At 39.7% G+C, this 18,695-nt stretch overlaps 1 protein-coding gene across 3 annotated transcripts in view; it reads right to left on the bottom strand.

Moving 5' to 3' along the window:
- Nucleotides 1-17,887, bottom strand: part of myh11a (myosin, heavy chain 11a, smooth muscle) — a 32,984-nt gene extending 15,097 nt beyond the window's left edge. For 2 of the 3 annotated variants that reach the window (XM_061232277.1, XM_061232279.1), the window contains exons 1-7: nucleotides 17,800-17,887; nucleotides 11,798-12,161; nucleotides 10,305-10,461; nucleotides 6,658-6,685; nucleotides 3,868-3,967; nucleotides 524-616; nucleotides 313-376 (exon numbers count right to left, since the gene is read on the bottom strand). In XM_061232277.1, the coding sequence (XP_061088261.1) occupies nucleotides 313-376; nucleotides 524-616; nucleotides 3,868-3,967; nucleotides 6,658-6,685; nucleotides 10,305-10,461; nucleotides 11,798-12,142 (787 nt within the window). In that variant the 5' untranslated portion in view covers nucleotides 12,143-12,161; nucleotides 17,800-17,887. The remainder of the gene's footprint in view (nucleotides 1-312; nucleotides 377-523; nucleotides 617-3,867; nucleotides 3,968-6,657; nucleotides 6,686-10,304; nucleotides 10,462-11,797; nucleotides 12,162-17,799) is intronic. The other variant, XM_061232278.1, reaches the window with a different exon arrangement.
- Between the last annotated feature and the right edge of the window lie 808 nt (nucleotides 17,888-18,695).

Below are 18,695 nucleotides of genomic sequence, written 5' to 3'. Positions count from 1 at the left end.
GTGTCAAGGAGAAATTTTGCAACAGAAGCTCATCATCCCTTATCACAGCTCAGCTATTAATGATTGTATCATTAGTTTGGTACTGTGACACTATCAAGATGTCAATGATTCACCAGTGTTTGAACAGAGATCCCGACACAGCCAGTGACTCTTTTAGCAAGAATGCATAGAACTGTCGATCAATACAGACTAGTACCGGAGTTAATGGTTATATCTGAAAACATCTGAGTTAGCAGTCCTTGCTGTGGGTACAGAAACTCCAATATTATTTCTCCGTTGCCCCTGCTCTCTCAGTCACAGGATTAAGGATACAAGTCTCAATGTTGGCTCCAACGATGTACCCAGTCACATCAAAGTTAATCCGGATGAATTTACCCTAGAGGGAGAGCACAAAATGGACATGATATAACAGATATTCTAACTTTGAATGGTTTTCAAAGCAACACAAATGGATGCATACAGCTTAAGATTTGTTGACTTGATGTAAAGGTAAGCTATGCAGATGATATACATGCACACTCACAAAACGTGATGAGTTGTCATTCTTGATGGTCTTAGCATTTCCAAAGGCTTCAAGAATTGGGTTGGCCTGTAGGAGCTGTTTCTCTAGCTCCCCCTAGACATTCCAAATGTGAAACATTAATGATAGGACAGTTGTCATTGAGTTACGCTAACATAAAATAAACAGCCAATGAAAAACACGATGCATAAGTACAGTACAAACATTTTTACTAATGTTGAAGTAGGCATGCAAAACAAAATAAAGCATTACATTTGGACAACTTAAATAAAAAAAAAAGAATGACGAAAGAAAGAGAAAGTCTCATTTATACAAATATGAACATGAAAAAACATTTAACAAAATATTACGCTATGAACACTGCATAATTACCGGTAAGGAAATAATTAAAATTATTTAAACCAACACACTAACTGAAAACGGAAAGCCTGGCTAAAAACAAACATTTTCATATACACTCTAGAGTCCAGCAATGCAACTAAGTACAGAGCACTTCAGGGGTTATACTGTAATCGCACATTCGATTCAATGCACATATTGCACTTGCAATAGCCTTGTTAACAGGGGCATATGTTTCACAGCTGATTTGGTTCAAGCTGAAGGAATTTAAGACTGATTGCAAAAATGAGTACACCACTATAATGTTTTGCCGGGTCCTGTGGTAATAGCAAGGTAGATGAAACTGTTCTTTGTCTAGAGAGAATATTGGTAGTGTCAGTGTGCAGGAGCTGTGCAGAGGGGCAGAAACAGTGTGACCCCACCTCACTGTGAGAGGCCTTAATCCCCATGATCAAAGGTAGGGAGTCAGCTGACCACCCGGGACAGGAGCAGGAGAGCCCCCTGCTAAACTCGCTCCACTAACAATATCCTTGTGTTAGGAAGGCAGCAGCAGCATGTATGCAATCACTGGACCTTATCAAAATAATTTGTTATTTAGTTGACACTATTATCCAAAGTGACTTACAATTGATTAGACTAAGCAGGGGACAATCCCCCCTGCAGCAATGGGCCTCTTTTATTGTGGCTTGAACCAATAACCTTCTGGGTCTCAGTCATGTACATTAGCCACTTTGCTACAGGCTGCATAAACTAAGGTTTATTAGGCTATGGCAACACAGCAAATTCTGTAATGTTGCACAAATGGCCAAGGGGTCCTCGCAGTGTACGCGTCAGTGACATACCATTTGTAAAATGGTGAATGTTTCTTCACAGTCGAATGAACAACCTGGGCAGCAAAGATTCATTTTACAACATCTTAATCCATATAGTTAGGTATGTTGCTTTTCTCCTTGACAAAGTGCTCAGCCTTCAAATAAATCTAGGCCCCGCAGGTAATGATGAAAAACAACACAATCATCCATAATAGCTATTTCATGTGCAAAAAACTGACAACTGAATCTTCTGGTGAGTAAAAAAATATCACCGATAACACAAGACAGACAGACATTTTACAAATATATCAATAGATTTGCAAAGAATATGTCACACAAAAGAAGGGAGATATCTACCAGAGACAGCTCAGCGTTGGAGGAAAAGAAGGAAAACACACCTCTGACTGAATGAGACACTGAGAGGGAAAGAGAGAGGACAGACAAAAAAACAGCAAAGTGCAAGAACAGAAAGGCTTGATCTCAGCAGACTAAAGGGAAATAAATGCAGTGTGTGTCCAATCAAGAATGTAGACACACATGCACACAAAACAGAAAAAATGAATTCTGGTGATTTTGTGATTACATTACAGGACTCCTGAGTTCTTAAAGTCTGCGTATGATACAGAAAAACTCAAGTCTGAATTAAATCCTCTGCAGTGAAATGGCCTTTCACTCTTCCACTCTACGTCCATCAGGAACGCCGTCTTCAGTGCTGGAATTTTGGCTTAGCCAGGGCTTGGAGTGAAGCACTTTATTATTCTTTCTGTGATGAGCAGCTCATCATGAGAGTAATGTTTCAAAACTCCACACTGTGCATCAAAGTGTACTGCTGCGTCTAAATTTGGTCTGTGGACTGGATGATGGGGTGATGAGGAAGGGCAGGTATGTGTGACAGGACATGGTGTCCTCTTGAAGAAGAAAGGAGATGGGCATGCTCACACTGTGCTCATTGTTCTGTGACAGACCTTTTCAATGCCAGATTATACCCCTGACAGTGAAAAGGTTTTTTGTAAAAAATAATAATAAAAATTCAAAAATGAATCAGTCCCAGACATGGGCTACTATACACCAACTACCACCCTGTATTTTGAAAATACTGCATAAAAACACTGCCATAATTGTGTGCTCATCTACCCAATGTAGGTAAATTAATGGAGGAATACTGGGAACCGCTGCATTTTCAGAATCTGGTGCGTGTTGGGGCTTCACGTGATGTAATGGATGTTCCATTCATCCGATTCAGCAAGTTTATATCACCAATATTATTTCACGGTAAAGAATCATGCTGTGAAAACCATGATATTAATGTCACTCCACTGAGGGAATTCTGTTGCAGTATTTTACCCGGGTGAGATTCTATACCATGCAATTCTGAACCACACACACACGCAAACAAACCCATTCCTTTACTCACGTAGGCAAGCTGTGATCCTGATTGTTGCTATTTGGAGGAAATTGTGATACAGGGGTTACATTTTGCAATTTACTGGACATTTGGCTGAGTTCCCATTCTATAAGAGAGGGCACTGCATTTGAAAATGAATGAAAAGAGCTGAGTGAACCAGGAACTTCAATTTAAGCATTCTTTTTTCTCCAATTCTGAGAATAGCTTGAGAAACCTTAAAATGGCTTGAAAAGATGAGGGTTAAAAGGAATATAAAAATTAAATAAATTCACTGGCATTTGTTTTCTTTAACATTTTTGCTGAATATTTTGGCACTGATGTAGATTGCCTTTCAAGGATGATGCCTGTGGATTTGTTTATACGAGGGCTGAAAACTGATGAATGCAAAGCCTTACGCTGAAAAAGGTCAGGCCAATCAGTCAGTCGATTCCGATGGACACAACTTTATTGCAGCTTCCCAGAAACAAAGAATGAGTTAATTATTTCCCTCTAAGGCTGGCTACTGTGCGGCTCCATACTGGTCATGGTCCAAGCTGTTCCTCAACAGTGACAAATACAGTACAGCTACAGTGAAGCCCAGTCTGTCATGTTGATTGACGTGTTCCTATTTCAATGTTTCAGGCCCAAATCATTTGACATATACGTAGGTGCATGATATAGCAGTTAGGTCAGTATTATGGAACCACAATTTCTTTATTTTTTTCATTGTCCAAAGTATTAGCTACTTTGATCTTACAGCCATGCCTGTGTTTGTGCCTGGGAGTATGGGAAGGTGAGATATTAATACTTACAGCACTGGTGTCCTTCTTGCCCTTATGAGAAGAGGCCACCACTGCCAAGTACTGGATCACCTTCTTGGTGTTCTCTGTTTTTCCAGCACCAGACTCCCCTCTGAAAGACAGTAAAGAAGATGAGGCTTAGGAAAAACACGCCAATCAACCCCTATCCAAGAACGGCTCCTTCCAGCAGCTGGAATGCAGCAGATTTCTGTGCTCTATCTCTGACCATTTCTATTTATCCCATTTTCACCCTTTAAGGAAAGCTTAAATTAACTCATTTTCAGAACAACATTGGCATTTCAAGGCACAATTCAAGCCTTTTTCAGAGAGATTTAACATGCATAGATTTCATCTGAGCTATACCATAGTGGGGTAGCAATTGTTTTGGTTTTGTTCATTTAATTTGCCTTTGATCTCCAATAAAAGAGAGCGAGATGAATGCCAAACAGCTTGTCCTAACAACTCCATAAAAGGCAAAATGCGTCTGTGATTCAACGGGCCTTGTGATGGGGCTTGTTTGGCAGGCAGAGGAATCCAGGAAGTTGTATCCGCCCTTTTCCAGGTCTAAACCCCCTCCTCTTCCCCACAGTGCACTCGCTCTGAGACCCCTCATGCAGGATGGAGCATGTTCCACCATCAATCAGCTGCAAGCTTTTTATTTATAAAACTATACATTGATGTATGAATTCATTAATTTCTAATTACACAATGTTTAAAATGTTATTATTTGAAAAACGAAAGGCTGCAATATACTTGGGTGATTTAGGAATTGGATGTAGGAATTTAGTAATAATGTGCAATGACTGATCAGTGCCAGAGTATATCCTGACAATAGCTGAACAGAAAATAGCCTTTTTTAGACATGGGAATGGTGAACAGGCTTGTCAGTATGATAACTTATTGGCTGTTTTTAATGTCCAGGTTGTTCATTCTTGCTTTGAACTCCAGCCAAAACTATGATTGTGGCCAAGCTAGGAAACAGGACATCAAAAAAACAAGACCTTGGTTTAAGATTACATTTAAATATATCAAGCCAAAACATTGGCAAATGAATGTATGCCTTTAGTAGTAATGTGCATTTCAAGTATAGCTTTTTTTCTTATGGATTTTGAGCAATGCTTGGCAGTATAAAGAACAGGAGAGAGGTGAATATTAGAGCATAATGTTCAGATGGAAAGGAGAAACACCAAAAATACTGTTTTTCCACTGCTGTTGACACTGGGTTCAAATAGAGTTTGTTTCAACAATAAGGTCTACTATATGCCACCCACCCTATACTAAAAAGTACTTTCTGGTACGCCATACAATGGATTTCATGCAGTGTGTTTCCCATAAAAGGCCCGGAACAATGTGTTCAATTTTGGAATTAATTCTTCCTGTCCCACCATCAACAAATAAACAGGAAAATCAGAACAAGTATCCCAAATAACCCAAAGGAAAAGTGTTGATAGCTTGCAGGGTGGAGCCAGATGTGATCACAGAATAGTGTATCCTGGCATCAATCAGTTTAGAATAGAGCGAGCTTAAGGCACTGAGTCAAGGCACCCTCCCATTTCCTACACTGCTTTCGTAAGAGGCTGGACAGGAAAGCTGGTTTGGACAACAGAAGTTAGAGTACTATATCGAGAAAAGTGAATATTTGGGATGCTGTGTACTGGTTCAGTGGATGTGCTTTGAACCCCTCTCAGCAGTGTATGGGTGCTGTGGCAGCTTTCTGCCCAGACTGGTTAATTTTATCCTTGGTTGACTTTCTCACAGGACCCTGGCAGTGCACCAAAGGAACTGGCCATGTTCTCTTGGGGTTGCCTGCGTACTTACTTTCATGCAGCATGACCAGCTTCTATTGTAAGAGCGATGGAAAATACACCATGAACTCAAAGATTAACAGGAAAGCTCCATTTTATTGCATTCATAAGAGGCCTTTAGCTAGAGGGCTGTTCATTGTGTTTTGTGTTATTCCAGTGGTATTGAAAGTATGGTCCAGGCAATACCGCCTGGCAGGAATGTAGCTTACAGCAGCCAATCACCACTCATTGAATTCATTTTTAAGGAAATGTTGTGGTCAGCATAGACAGGCAGTACAAGCCCACTCCCAAAGGGCCATTCAACTGTGACCCATGCAGTCCTGCTTTAGTGGCATCATGTAACTCCACATGGAAACAAATGCCTTCAAATGAAGACCGCAGATTCTTCACACTACTATGAACACACTTCACCACCCAGAAAGTATATTTTTATGTTCTTAAATATAATAGAATGAGTGATGAAAACACACAGGGGAAAACCCCATACAGTAGTTTCCTCTAAAATATGAATGAATAAATACATAGAATAGCATCCAAACTTCCAAGGAAAGTGTAATCTGGTTTTAGAATCAGAACAGAGGGCGCGTTTCCTGTGACCGGGACTGCTGTGGGGATAACTGACCCCACAGGCTTCTCTGATTCTTTCCCACTGCAGCAAAACTGCTCTTTGAATTGCAATATACCCACTGGACTTCCTGTTTGCCTACTCCGAAATACCACAAGGACTTCCCAATCTCCACAGGTCCCAAAAGCAGATTCCCACAAACTTGTACGTGTATAACGTTCTCTCGATGCAGATATGACACTGTAGCAATATTATACAATTAGTACTATGGTTAGGAAAACACTGCCTAATTCTCAAGGGTCAGCCCAGATATTATAATGCAACCTGCCTTCACGTCATCCACCCACCCACCCACATAATTTCTCTCACAGAAAGGCTTACATAATGCTATGTGGTTTTATTAAGTCATTAAGTCATTGCTTTTTTACTCACGTGCAGAGAATTGACTGATCCTCACGGTCTGTGGAAAAAAACATAAATATCACGTCACAAAACTTAATTAGGTTTGAGGGCCAGGCTTATTCTTTTATGAAGTGAGAAATATCTGATAACAGGCAAAATACAGAACGCCAACAGTCCGAGACCGTTAATCTAAGAATACATGTATCTAAGAGGAAATTGTCACTGTTGGACAGAGAAAGCACAGAAAATTAATATGACTCTCAGTGAGTTCAGCAGTGAGGTTACCGTCAATTCATAATTCCAAAAATAGAAAAATGTGAAGCTGTTGGGGAATGGAGGGGTTCCATTTATGGGTATTTCTCAAATGGCATCCCTACACACAAGCTGTGAGGAAGATTCTTGGGTGCGCTGTTGAGGGATGGCCATTTAACCATGATTGGATCCATCATCACTGAAAGCAACTGGACTTTAGTTCAACAGATTATCTAAACACAACCAGTGAACCATGGTGTGACACTTCAGATTTCATACAATCTGCCTTGAGTAAACCACTTCCCCTCCTTATACCACCTCAACAGAGTTACTGCTGGACCTACTGGACACCTACGGCAGGACAATATAATACGGCATGCTGTGCTGTAAACACTACAGGCTGCTATTCCTCGTTATGGACACGACTTGGCTGGGTTCGGTTTGCAGAAAATGCTGCCTGTTCCTGCTTCTTCCTAATTAAGGCAGAAATGAAGGCATCCAGGTCCCTAAATATTTCTAAACAGATCCAAACACAGCAGTCGCACCACCACACTCCCCAGCCAGAGTCTAAACTAATGCTAAAGAGTGAGCTGCAGGGAGACAGGGATGGCAATGCTCAGCACTCTGTGTCTGTCAGCACCATGGAAGAGAATGTTGCACATGCTGTGGTGCTATGGCTCCAGTGTAAAACAGGCACAATTTACTGCTCTTTCTGATTCCCAGCCAAGGATCATAGTTATTGCAATTTATGCCTAGCAAGGCAATTAATGCCGGTTAGCATAAAGTGCGCCCATGGGAATTTCACTTCCCTCTCGATAGACTTGAAAGATTATTTGTTTTCAGTTCTAATGAAGGAATGTCAGTCTTCCCAGTGGGAGCCCCAGATTGCACACAATCAACATAAACAGCCTCTGATAGCGGATAACTCAGCAGAGATTACAGTGTGTGTCATACAGACATTTTCATCGAGATGAAGTTTCAGATACTGTAGATCAAGGCAGCCTAACCCTGTTCCTGGAGATTTACTGTCCTGTAAGTTTTCACTCCAACCCAACAGAGCACACCTCATGTAGCCGCTAGAGATCTTGTTGAACTACTAACTACTAATTGGAAAAGCTACAGGATGGTACATCTCCAAGAACACGGTTGGGCAGCCCTGTCACAGATAGGTAAAATAGGTATTCTGAACAAATGACTTATGTGGACTTAAATCCACATAAATGACAGATACAGAAAGCCACCTACTTCTAGAATTCCAGAGCCATCCATTAGGTGCTTGTCCATGTACAGTGTTCCGAATTTGAACAGCTGTGGCCCGTTCAGTGTCACCCACTGGACAATCTCAACATCCCACAAAGCCAGTGCGGAAAAAGCACCAGCTGAGCTCACAGCTACGCCCAGTAATAAACATTCTCTCCACTGTTTGTGTTGATCAAAAGAGGCATTTCCTACATGCCACTTCTGCACAGTGTTTACTCATGGGACAATATGAACACTGTACCAAGTCAAGTATGTACATATGGCTCTGTCCAACCAACTGCACGGGGTGATGCCATACAACAGCTGACCATAAGAATGGTGTTCAAGAAACATGAGCATTCAGTATTTAAATATTAAACATATACTGTACATATCCACCACATACTGTAGGTATAACAGCATCAACACAATAAGCAAATGACAATATATGAATGGCAAAAGACTGTGGAAGTTCTAGCACAGTACATTGAACATCAATTTCAATGGATGAACAAGTGAATACACAATAAACAGTTACAGGAGAGTGAAGAATGAATACTTATGTTACTACCCACCTCCCAAAAACAAAGTATGATATTATATCATTCATACTTAATAATTACAACATTGTGGGGAACTTTTCAGAACAAAGATAATGGCTTGGATAGTGTATGTTTCTCAATTCATATAGTCTAGCAGATCATATTCAGAATGACATCACAGGGCAAATATACACTCTTTGGCTGGGATGACTGGAGGTATGCGATTCCCGTCAATAAGACTGACCCAATTTTGTGGTGTATACTGCCATAAAACATATCATTACTTGACAAAGCTTCAAAGGAAGAAAAACTTCAGTGTCAATATACAATATACAGTTTGCATCATGCCTTGTTGGAGGTATGGAGGATTGTATTTGTGAAAACACTGTGACTATGGTTCCTTGTGTTCTCACAGCAGTGCTCTACTAATTTCATTATGAAGAACATGAGGTAATCATTTTGATTCTACTCTGGCACACCAGATGATTCGTGAGACTTAACTCGGTGTTTTGAACAAGCTGCATATGTAAGATTGTGCTCCAGAAACTGCAATTCACTTCAATTAATATCATTTTGATGATGTCATTTTTAAAAACACAATTCCTCTGTAGTTCAGCAACAAGGCCCTCCAACTATGTCAATGCAGTGCTGTGCACAGGCACATAAAGAACACCCCTCAACAACAGTGACAGTACTTCACTTCTGCTTTTTGCTATTCTGTGCACTTGAGTGGCTGAGTAAGACCCTGACAAATGATAACTTGAGTTCCAGCAGCTGTGTAAATTGTGATGAAACCACAATACCACAGACAGCAACAGCATTTAATCTTGGGCTCACATACATTGAACATTGCTCGTGCTGAAGATGAGGGATGCAGCTGACTGCAGCCTATATCCTGGACAGCAGTATGCTGATAAAGAGTGAATAAAAATACGTTTCTGCCTTATACAACAAAGATTATTTGCACGCGATGAACTTGAGTGCACTGCACTCATAATATTTTATTAAAGGAATTAGAAAAGACAACCTGCTATGTGAAAATATCCTAAAAGTCTATTTTTATGAACTGTGAAAGGCCATCTTTGCAGGGAAATAATGCAACTGCACGAGGGGGTTGAAAAGGTATTAAAAGATCTGTGGGGAGATTCTACAGCTGGAAGACTGTGACTCATCCATTGTTTTTCAGAGCATTCAGGGAACCTAAACTATCCGAGGTTAAGTGGGCAAGGCCAGATGAAACCTCCCTGTTTTCATGACAAAACAAATGTATGGCACTTCAGGTACACCTTTAATATCATTAACATGCACATAATATCTGTCTAACTTACGCATTGCTGATAAGGCCCATAAAACTGTGCTTGAAAATAAACTGAAACATCTGTGACTAGAGATCTTGTTGCTATCAGCTCAGGGTGATCTCAGGTTTCAGGTTGTGACATTTCCGTGCTGGCTAAAATAAGACATTTGGCTGTTACAGTACTGTCACAGTTTCCAACAAAGCCACTCAAAGTTGTCAAACAAGACATAAAAAACTTGACTTTTGGCAAACACTGAGCCTTCAATACCAGAATATGAGATATAATATAGAGTAGCCCAACATTCAGTGAATATTGCGTGCTTGATGCGAATGACCAGCGTTGTTACCTTGCATCATGTTCCTGTAAGCATTGTCAGTGATGGAGTAGATGTGGGGGGGCACTTCATGGCGTTTCTTCCCTTTGTACATTTCAATAATCTTCTCAGAATAGATGGGCAGCATTTTATAGGGGTTTACCACCACACAGAACAGGCCGGAATACGTCTGAGGGAGGGGAAGGCACAGTCAGTACCTATACAGTAGCACAACACAATTTACAGTATGTGATGAGGTAGGAAGAAAATGGGGAGATACCCTTGGGTACACGAGTGCAATCTGAATATGTTTTAATGAAGGTTTTATGCCAGGATTATTTATTTGAGGAATATTTATTCATTATTATTTTTAAAAATATATTTTTCTATCTCTCCAAGATAGTAGCCAGAGCAGAATAGTAAAGTAAAATGCATACATACACACCATGTACATCTTGCTTTCATTGTCTCACATGTTGTAAGGCCTGTTGCCATTCCCTTTGAAATGGGTCCCCCATGTTGGTTTACTAAGGTTTGCTGGCATGTAATAACAATGTGACCAGAAGCCTTGTAAGAGCAACTTACTTGGACTGTACACTGTGCGGCCAACAAAGCACTTTTCTAGGGTTTTAGGGTTTTTCTCAAAGAACTTTAAAGGATTAGCTGCAATTGTTATTTCAAGTTGTTATTTCACGTGTGTTTCAGTCCTCCGCATTGAGAAGGTCAACAGTAATAACAATAGAGGTCAAACCTGCGTTGAGCCATTCAATGATTCAGCTCAGTTAATCAGAGAATTACCACTGAATCAGGAGCGCAATAAAGCTGGATGTATGCTTGCTGCAGAAACTACATTTAGCCAGTTCATACAAGCTAAACGAAGAAAAATAATGTGGTTGAGGAGAAAACAAAGCTCCACACTGACATCAGTCAACTCAGTGCATGCAGCAGTGCATCCCTCCTGGCCAAACTAGCCAAGAGGTTTGCACACCGACATCAATGCAGAGATCTCCTGCAACCGGTCCAAAATATCACATGCATGGCTACATTAGTTGCGCTGCGTCCTTTCTCCTCATCTAATCAAGTGGACGAACATACAATCTTCTTTATTCTTGCCTATTTTCCATGTGCAAAATAAACTGAAGTGGCTTTTGAATAATCAACATCCATCTGTCAAAGTATCTGCTCCTTTACCGCAGCCATTGTTTTCTGTGCTTGGGCAGTTTTATTTCCAAGCAAAAAGTAGAATGTTTTTTACACATTAAGTCAAACCAAGCACACCATAGGCTATAGACAAAACATTGAAAACATTGTCACTTCTGTGTTTCCCGTGGGTATCACAACTGCAACCAACCGCAACCCCCCCCCCCCTTTTTTTTTTCTGCACACTGAAATTTTGCACTAACTCTTGCTTTCCCCTTACAGATAAGCAGAAATACAAACTAAAACATGCTTTTTATCTGGGTACTAATTACACCTGCACAATAATTATTGGGATATGTCTGTAAGTGGCCTTGTGCTTTACTCACATAGATGAGGCCAGAGTAGTACCTCTCCCTCAGGTTGTGCAGCACAGAGGCCTCGTTCAGGCAGGTCAGCTCCGCCATGTCCTCCACCTTGCTGAATTTGGGCGGGTTCATCTTCTGGATGTCATCTTTGTTGACGGTCACCTTCTTGGCATTGTCCGACAGCTCCACCAGCACTTCATCGCCATGCTCCTCCTTGATGCTGGCCGCTTCGAACCCGTGTTTCTCAGAGGGGACCCACACCAGCTTCCTGGCAGCCCAGTCTGCTTGGGCCACAGGACTGTTGATGAAGTCCTTGTCCAGGAAGAGGAACTTCTCATCCTCAGTCAAGCCTGCTTTTTTGGACATCTTGAATTCAGGGGATGAGCTGCAAAACATAGGTAATTATTAGAACAGTGTATTGTGAGATTAAGAAATTATCTGCATCAAATTGGGGAAAAAAATCCTTTGCGGTATGATTCATTGACTCCATGGAAGAGTTTCAAATCATACCATTTTTTCACAAAGACCAACTGAAAGACGGATAATTCCAAAAAGCATAAACAAATAATCATATTAAAAGCATAGCAATACTGTACTGGGGTGTCAGTGTAGTACAAAGGATAGGGAGCTGAAACTCAAAGGTTTCAGGCTGGGGTGCTGCCATTGTATACTTGAGCACATGACCTGAATTACTTCAATAAAATCCAGATCTAAAAGATTTTATGCATACAAAAAAGTGTTCTCTATGTAAGCAACTCTGGACAAAAGTCTCTACCAAATACAAAAATGTAACACCATTAGGTATTTCTGAAAAACGTTGATTTTCTTTTCTTAAAATTGATACATATATACAGCAAATACTGCCAAGTGAACTTCAAGAACATCATATAATTTCATAACTATCATAATTTGGTCCGTGTGTTATTGATCATTATACACCAACTGTAGTGGATTCCAATTCCAAAAGAATGAGACGTTACTGAAAGGGTTAATTTCCTTTCTCCATCAGTTGCTATGGTGCTCAACCTTCTCATAGACCCAACAATTCCCACCCACCCTCACTCCACATACACACGCTACATACAGTCACACAGACGTCCCACGGGGGAGATGATTGCAACCCCTAATTTAGGACTGTGGCTGGGAAATGATAAATGATACAATGTGCAACAAAGAAATTGGGTTCTCTTAATCACTTAAAAAGTTTTCATGCACAAGTACACATACAGAATAGGAATACCAACTTAAATCACATTCATAATCATGTAATAGCAACAGCAGAAACCATAGCGGCTCCTCTAAGGAGCAGGGCAGTGGACCCATGGTGTGATGACCATATAAGGGCACCTTCTCTGCTGCAGCCCTCTTTCTGTAGACCTAAACAGCAAAGCTAGTGAACTCCCAAACAAAGCCCTTATAGGGAATAGTATGCCTCCAGCTGGCCTCTCGGTTTACGCCAAAATGATAACATGGAGCACAGAGCTGCTGGGGGCAGGGTTAGATGTTACAACAGCTATTTTCCCCTCTCTTTACACAGCACATAGTATAGGACTCTGAGGAGATGTTGCAGTACAAGGATTTAGCTGCTGTAGTTCCCAGCCTGGGATGGACAATGACAGGTGCGCAAGGAAACATGTACCATTCCAAAAATGTACAAAAAATATATTACCGTATACTTATAGTTACATTACGTTACATTACATTAATGGCAGAGCGACGTACAAGTGCAAAGTGCATACCCATAACCAGGGATAAGTACATGCGACTAGTTTTGCAACTAAAGCGATTAAATACATGTGTTAAAATGTTTTTCTGGCTATGGGCATGCACTTCCCTGGTTATGGGCATGCACTTTGTTGTATGTTGCTCTTGATAAGACCGTCTGCCAAACACCTATAATGTCATGTAATGTTTCCTATTTTCACCTTTTACTGTCACTAACTGTCAGTTGTACTTGAACTGTGAAAACATGTTATGAGGCCTTTTAAATGTCTTCTCTCAATTTCTTTTTAATCTCCTTGCATAAATATTTCTCAGTAATATTTTTTCAAAGATTTTTTCAAAGCTTAAAAAGCTTATCAGAATCCACTTTCAATTGTTACTCATTTCAAAATAAGATGTTCTTCATAACAACAACTGGTGAATTACATTAAAATGAAAATTTATGTTGTTTTCATAATCTCTTGGACTGTGTGCACTCCCTGCTATGCACCATTAACCTCGGGAAGGGCCAGACTCCCCAAAGCACCATTCACTGGTCAGTGCGTCAGCCACAGCCAGAGACCACTCAATCAACCCAAGCAGACCTTTCACTCCCAGGGCCTGCCCTTGACCGGCCCTAATCCTTTCATGAGGACTGGGAACCATGCAAGTAAACTACAGTTCCTCCTGGGAGCAATTTGCTCCACTATTTGTTTTTTAATTTGGCATAGTCCATAAAGCCATTTAAATGTTTGTATACAATTAATTAAACACAAAATGTTTACCATTGAACCATAACATTTTAGAATTTGGCATGGGAGCAACACATTGGAAAAAAAAATGCACAGCAGAGAGTTCAAAATACTTGAAGTATAACGGATGTGTAAGTTATCGATCGATACAAAAATGAAGTGACATTTGAATGCTGGACTTATTTGGCCTCAACCCTGGAAATGATGCGTGCTTCCCTGATCCTCTCTGATGCGAACAGGGTCCAAGACTCTCTCTCCCACCCTATCATTTCAATGCAGGCAGCTTCACCCCCACTCACCGCAGACCTGGAGACAGATGTCTGAGATGTGTTGACAGTATAACAGTTTGCTGATAAGCACAAGCAAGAGTGGACAGCAATTTGTAGATGCCCTGGAAACAAAGAACAGCTGGCCTGCTTAGCTTTCGGAAGTCCCTGTTTGTCAACACTGTTAAGAGATAGAGACGAATGATACCATACAATGTCTCCACATTTTAATTTACACAATACTAATAATGAATTCTGACCTAAGGTCGTTGTTTATATAAGGAGTCATAAAAGAAAAAGCAAAATGCTAAATCTTTAAACCATCTCTAGAAATGTCTTTGCACCATGGAATTATGATGGAGCTATCTAAGCAATTCACAGTATTTTTCCATCCCCCCCATTTTGTCATTGTTAATATTTTGATAGATGTGTATTAAAATTATTCTAGTTCTGTTATCTTGACTTTCTGGTTTTCAGAGCCCTTTGGTTATTTGTTTATGTGGAACAAAATTATGAGGAAATTCTGTATTGCAAGGGAAGAAGAGGAACTAGTCTGACTGATCTCTACAGCTGTGCTGAGAGGGGAACCTCAGATGCAGAAATATTCACAGGCTCTGTGTTGTCATAGCAAAATCCATATAACAATAGAGAAAAGTGCTGATGATCTCTTGAACTGCGACCAGCAGAGATATGTAGTAGACTGAGACTACTACAGAAGCTCCTCCTCCTTGAGGTCCCCTTTTATCATAAAGTGATAAAACCAAGATAGCCCCTGTGAAGTAATCTGGGTAAGGATCCTACTTTAATAAAGGTAGCATTGTAACGTAGGGGCAAATCAAACAAATATAAATCCTACCTGTGACCTCTGCTCTTTAAGGGCCAGAGTGCAGCAAAAAGTAATGTTGGAAGGTAAAGCTGTTCTCAGAGAGCAGAGAAGGACTAGAGAGAAAACTTTCTAAATAAAGACTAACTTCCTGTAGAGTAACTTGCTCCATGTCCACTCATTGACCTATAAAGGTTTTCCAAAAACAAACGAGGAAATGCAACGTTCCCTTTCACATGAGCCGAAAATAAACTTTAATCACTTGGGATGACATGCTATGGCTGGTTTCAGAAACATGGGGGCTATATCTTGGAATCTCAATTTCACATATTAAGGATGAAATAAAGGGCTAACTTATGTTTTGTCATTATGAAAAATAATTATGGAAGGGGTGAGATAAATGGACTATGCAAAAATGGGACTGGTGCCCAGGAAGTCATGTGACCATTTAATTTGCAGGGGTAGAGCAAGGATCCCAAGGCCTGTGAAAGGTTGTAACCTTCCCCTGAACTCCACCCACTGACGATCTCATCAATTTTACAGAGGGCGGTCCACATCCCTGTTACATTATGAACTTAATTAAATTATTATTATAAAGTTAGGGAACTCAAATTCAGCCAGCAGCCAATTTAGGCCTTGGGAACAATGTCTATGGACACTAATCAATCAATGACTTCATCAGGTTTAGCTTGAGTCAACAGAAAGGTCTCATCACATTTTCGGTACACTACTCAATATAAACAATACCATAAATAGTCCAACGAAAAAGGATTTTGAGAAGATTGCAACTTCACTCTTTAGCTGCAAAAACACTACCTTCAAATATTTTAATGTCTTATCATTTAATTGCATTTACTCAGAATGGCCGGAGTTGAACTTAAGAGCAATTCTGGATAGCACACTCTGAACTTCTCACATATATTAGATGTCTCTATTGCTTAAAAGCAGCTAAATCCTAAACGTATAATTGTATGCATACTGGTGACCAAATTTTCAACAGTCTGCAGCAAGGATTTACTTTGTACACTTGAAAGATGGATTTCATATTTACTGTAGGCTTCTAAGCCAGGTTCAGTTCTACACTATTCAGGATAATTCAATGTGGTTTTATATCAAAACTGAAAGACAACTTTAGCCGCAATTGCTGAACAAGCAGTAAACAAGCAATACTGGTGGTTAAGTATGTTTGTTGTGCTTCATGACACCTTGGAGCTCTACTCATTAATAAACTTTGTCATAATTTTCTTGCCCGACATGGTTTTAGCTCTCTGCTTTAAATACCCATATTTGGATAACAGAAAAACTCTTGGTTAGGGTTTAGCTTCTTCCCCCTTAACTATGTCAGCTTCCTTCAATTTCCTACATCATTGTTCATTCTAACAAATAAACAGACCATAGAAAGAAAAGCTCTTCTTAGCCAGGTCACAACATTGAAAACACGCTCATAGTTTAGAGGTTTTAGCATTTTAATCAAAGATGCTCAGTTGTGTGAGCAGAGGCAGACCAATCCTCGGTGACATCACAGCAGTGACAGAGTACTGCCAAAGTAAACACCTCCCAAAGTTCACATCTCTAAGGCCAAATATGCTATCAAGAGCCTTGTATTAAGAACACTTTTAGATATAATCTATTTGTCTTCAGTCCAAATAACAATAGTCAGACAATTACTGGCAATATGAAACAGATGAAAACAAGGCATAACATGGCAGACAGCCAAACATACCATTAAAGCAAGACAATAAAGGAACACCTTTACATCACTTTTATGAATTGAGTAAAGACATATCATATAGTTAGATAGTCACTAAAGTAAAATGTTCAATAACAGGTTGCACAATAGAGTTTTTCACTTACACAACCAAACCTGCCAAATTGCTGGAAATGTTCATCAATGATGTTTGACCTTTAACATACTTGTGGAAATACCCTAGATATAATAAATTGACCGGTAACTAATTGTTTTAAACACAGCATCCAACTTCCTCATAGGCTGTAGTGACACTGGCTTTCAAAAACAATGCTATTAAAAAACTAAAGTCATACATTTGTAGATGTTTTAATACAACACACAACTCATGCAAATAAAACTAAATATGAATCTAGTCTGTTCAAATATGTCTGTCCCTGCTTTAGTCTTCAATTGTTGGCTTCCTTATTAGCTCATTCTCATTACTGTACATTAAAGTACTTATTTTAAAGTGAGCTTGAGTCAGGTGGAACGCATCATTGACTTCTGTTAAACTCGAGACAATAACAAGTCAAGCCAAGTTACTTGTTTCATGCTTCTAGTAACAGCAAAAAGGTTGTCACACACCACTTATAATAAATATACTAAACAAAAACTCAAACTTTAATTAACTGTTATCGATTACTATTTATGTGCTACGTGAACCAAAAACGATTATGTGCATTTATAAAAGGTGGACATTTGTGCAAAACTGCAAGCTCACGAAACGCAGCGACAACATTTGAAATACTCACAAGATTTACTACTGGTTATCACCTGGATTTGGGGATTTGGAGAGTTCTGTGCTTGCGGGGTACTCCACAGACGAACAGTCCAAATTACTTCTGTCATTGTTCACAAGAGTATTTAAACAGCGGCCCCGCTTGAGGGAGGGGCGGCACGCGCAGTTCCTCCTCTCCTTGCTCCCATCCTCGAGCATCTGAAAACACTACACCACTTAGCATACATGCAAACTGTCAGCTGTATATTGCCAGATATACATTAGGAATATGTTTGTGCGGACGCGCATTATGAAGCTATGCCAATTTCTAGAAAATGCTAATAATGGCTTGAGTAAAGTAGTGTTTTGAAGGAATGCTTTTACAATAGCACATGAACGCAAATGATCACGCAAATGATCACTACACTTGAAACATTTTAAGTATTATGCAATCATGTATGCGAAATGAACCTTAGACATATGTACATGGTAGTTCTGCTTTTTTATTTATTTATTTATTTATTTATTTTAAAATTCTAAACCATTTCCTCTAATCGCCACAGTCGTAGTTTCCTGTGCGATGTCCAGAAGGCAGTGTCACAGACTTGACGCATTAATGCCATTTGTTGCTACTGTGTAGTTATATAGCCTATAAATAAAAAATAAAAAACATTTGAAGAATTAATATTTTACAAAATTGTCATTTTAAGATCAAGCCTGTGTGCACTTCAAGGCAAATTGGTGCATGATTATAAATTGTGTTGAACCAATGAAACTATCATATGGAAGCCATTTTATTTTTGCATGTGGGCTATTCATTTGGATTGTGATATATAGATGAAACTTGAACATAACCATGTGCAATTGACTTTTTTACTAGGCATGTTTTTCTGTTTCTGTTTTGAGTCATTTTAAGCATTGAATTGCATT

The sequence above is a fragment of the Conger conger genome, chromosome 2 (assembly GCF_963514075.1).
Source record: "Conger conger chromosome 2, fConCon1.1, whole genome shotgun sequence".
NCBI lineage: Eukaryota > Metazoa > Chordata > Actinopteri > Anguilliformes > Congridae > Conger > Conger conger.
This window is presented reverse-complemented; position numbering and strand designations above follow the sequence as displayed.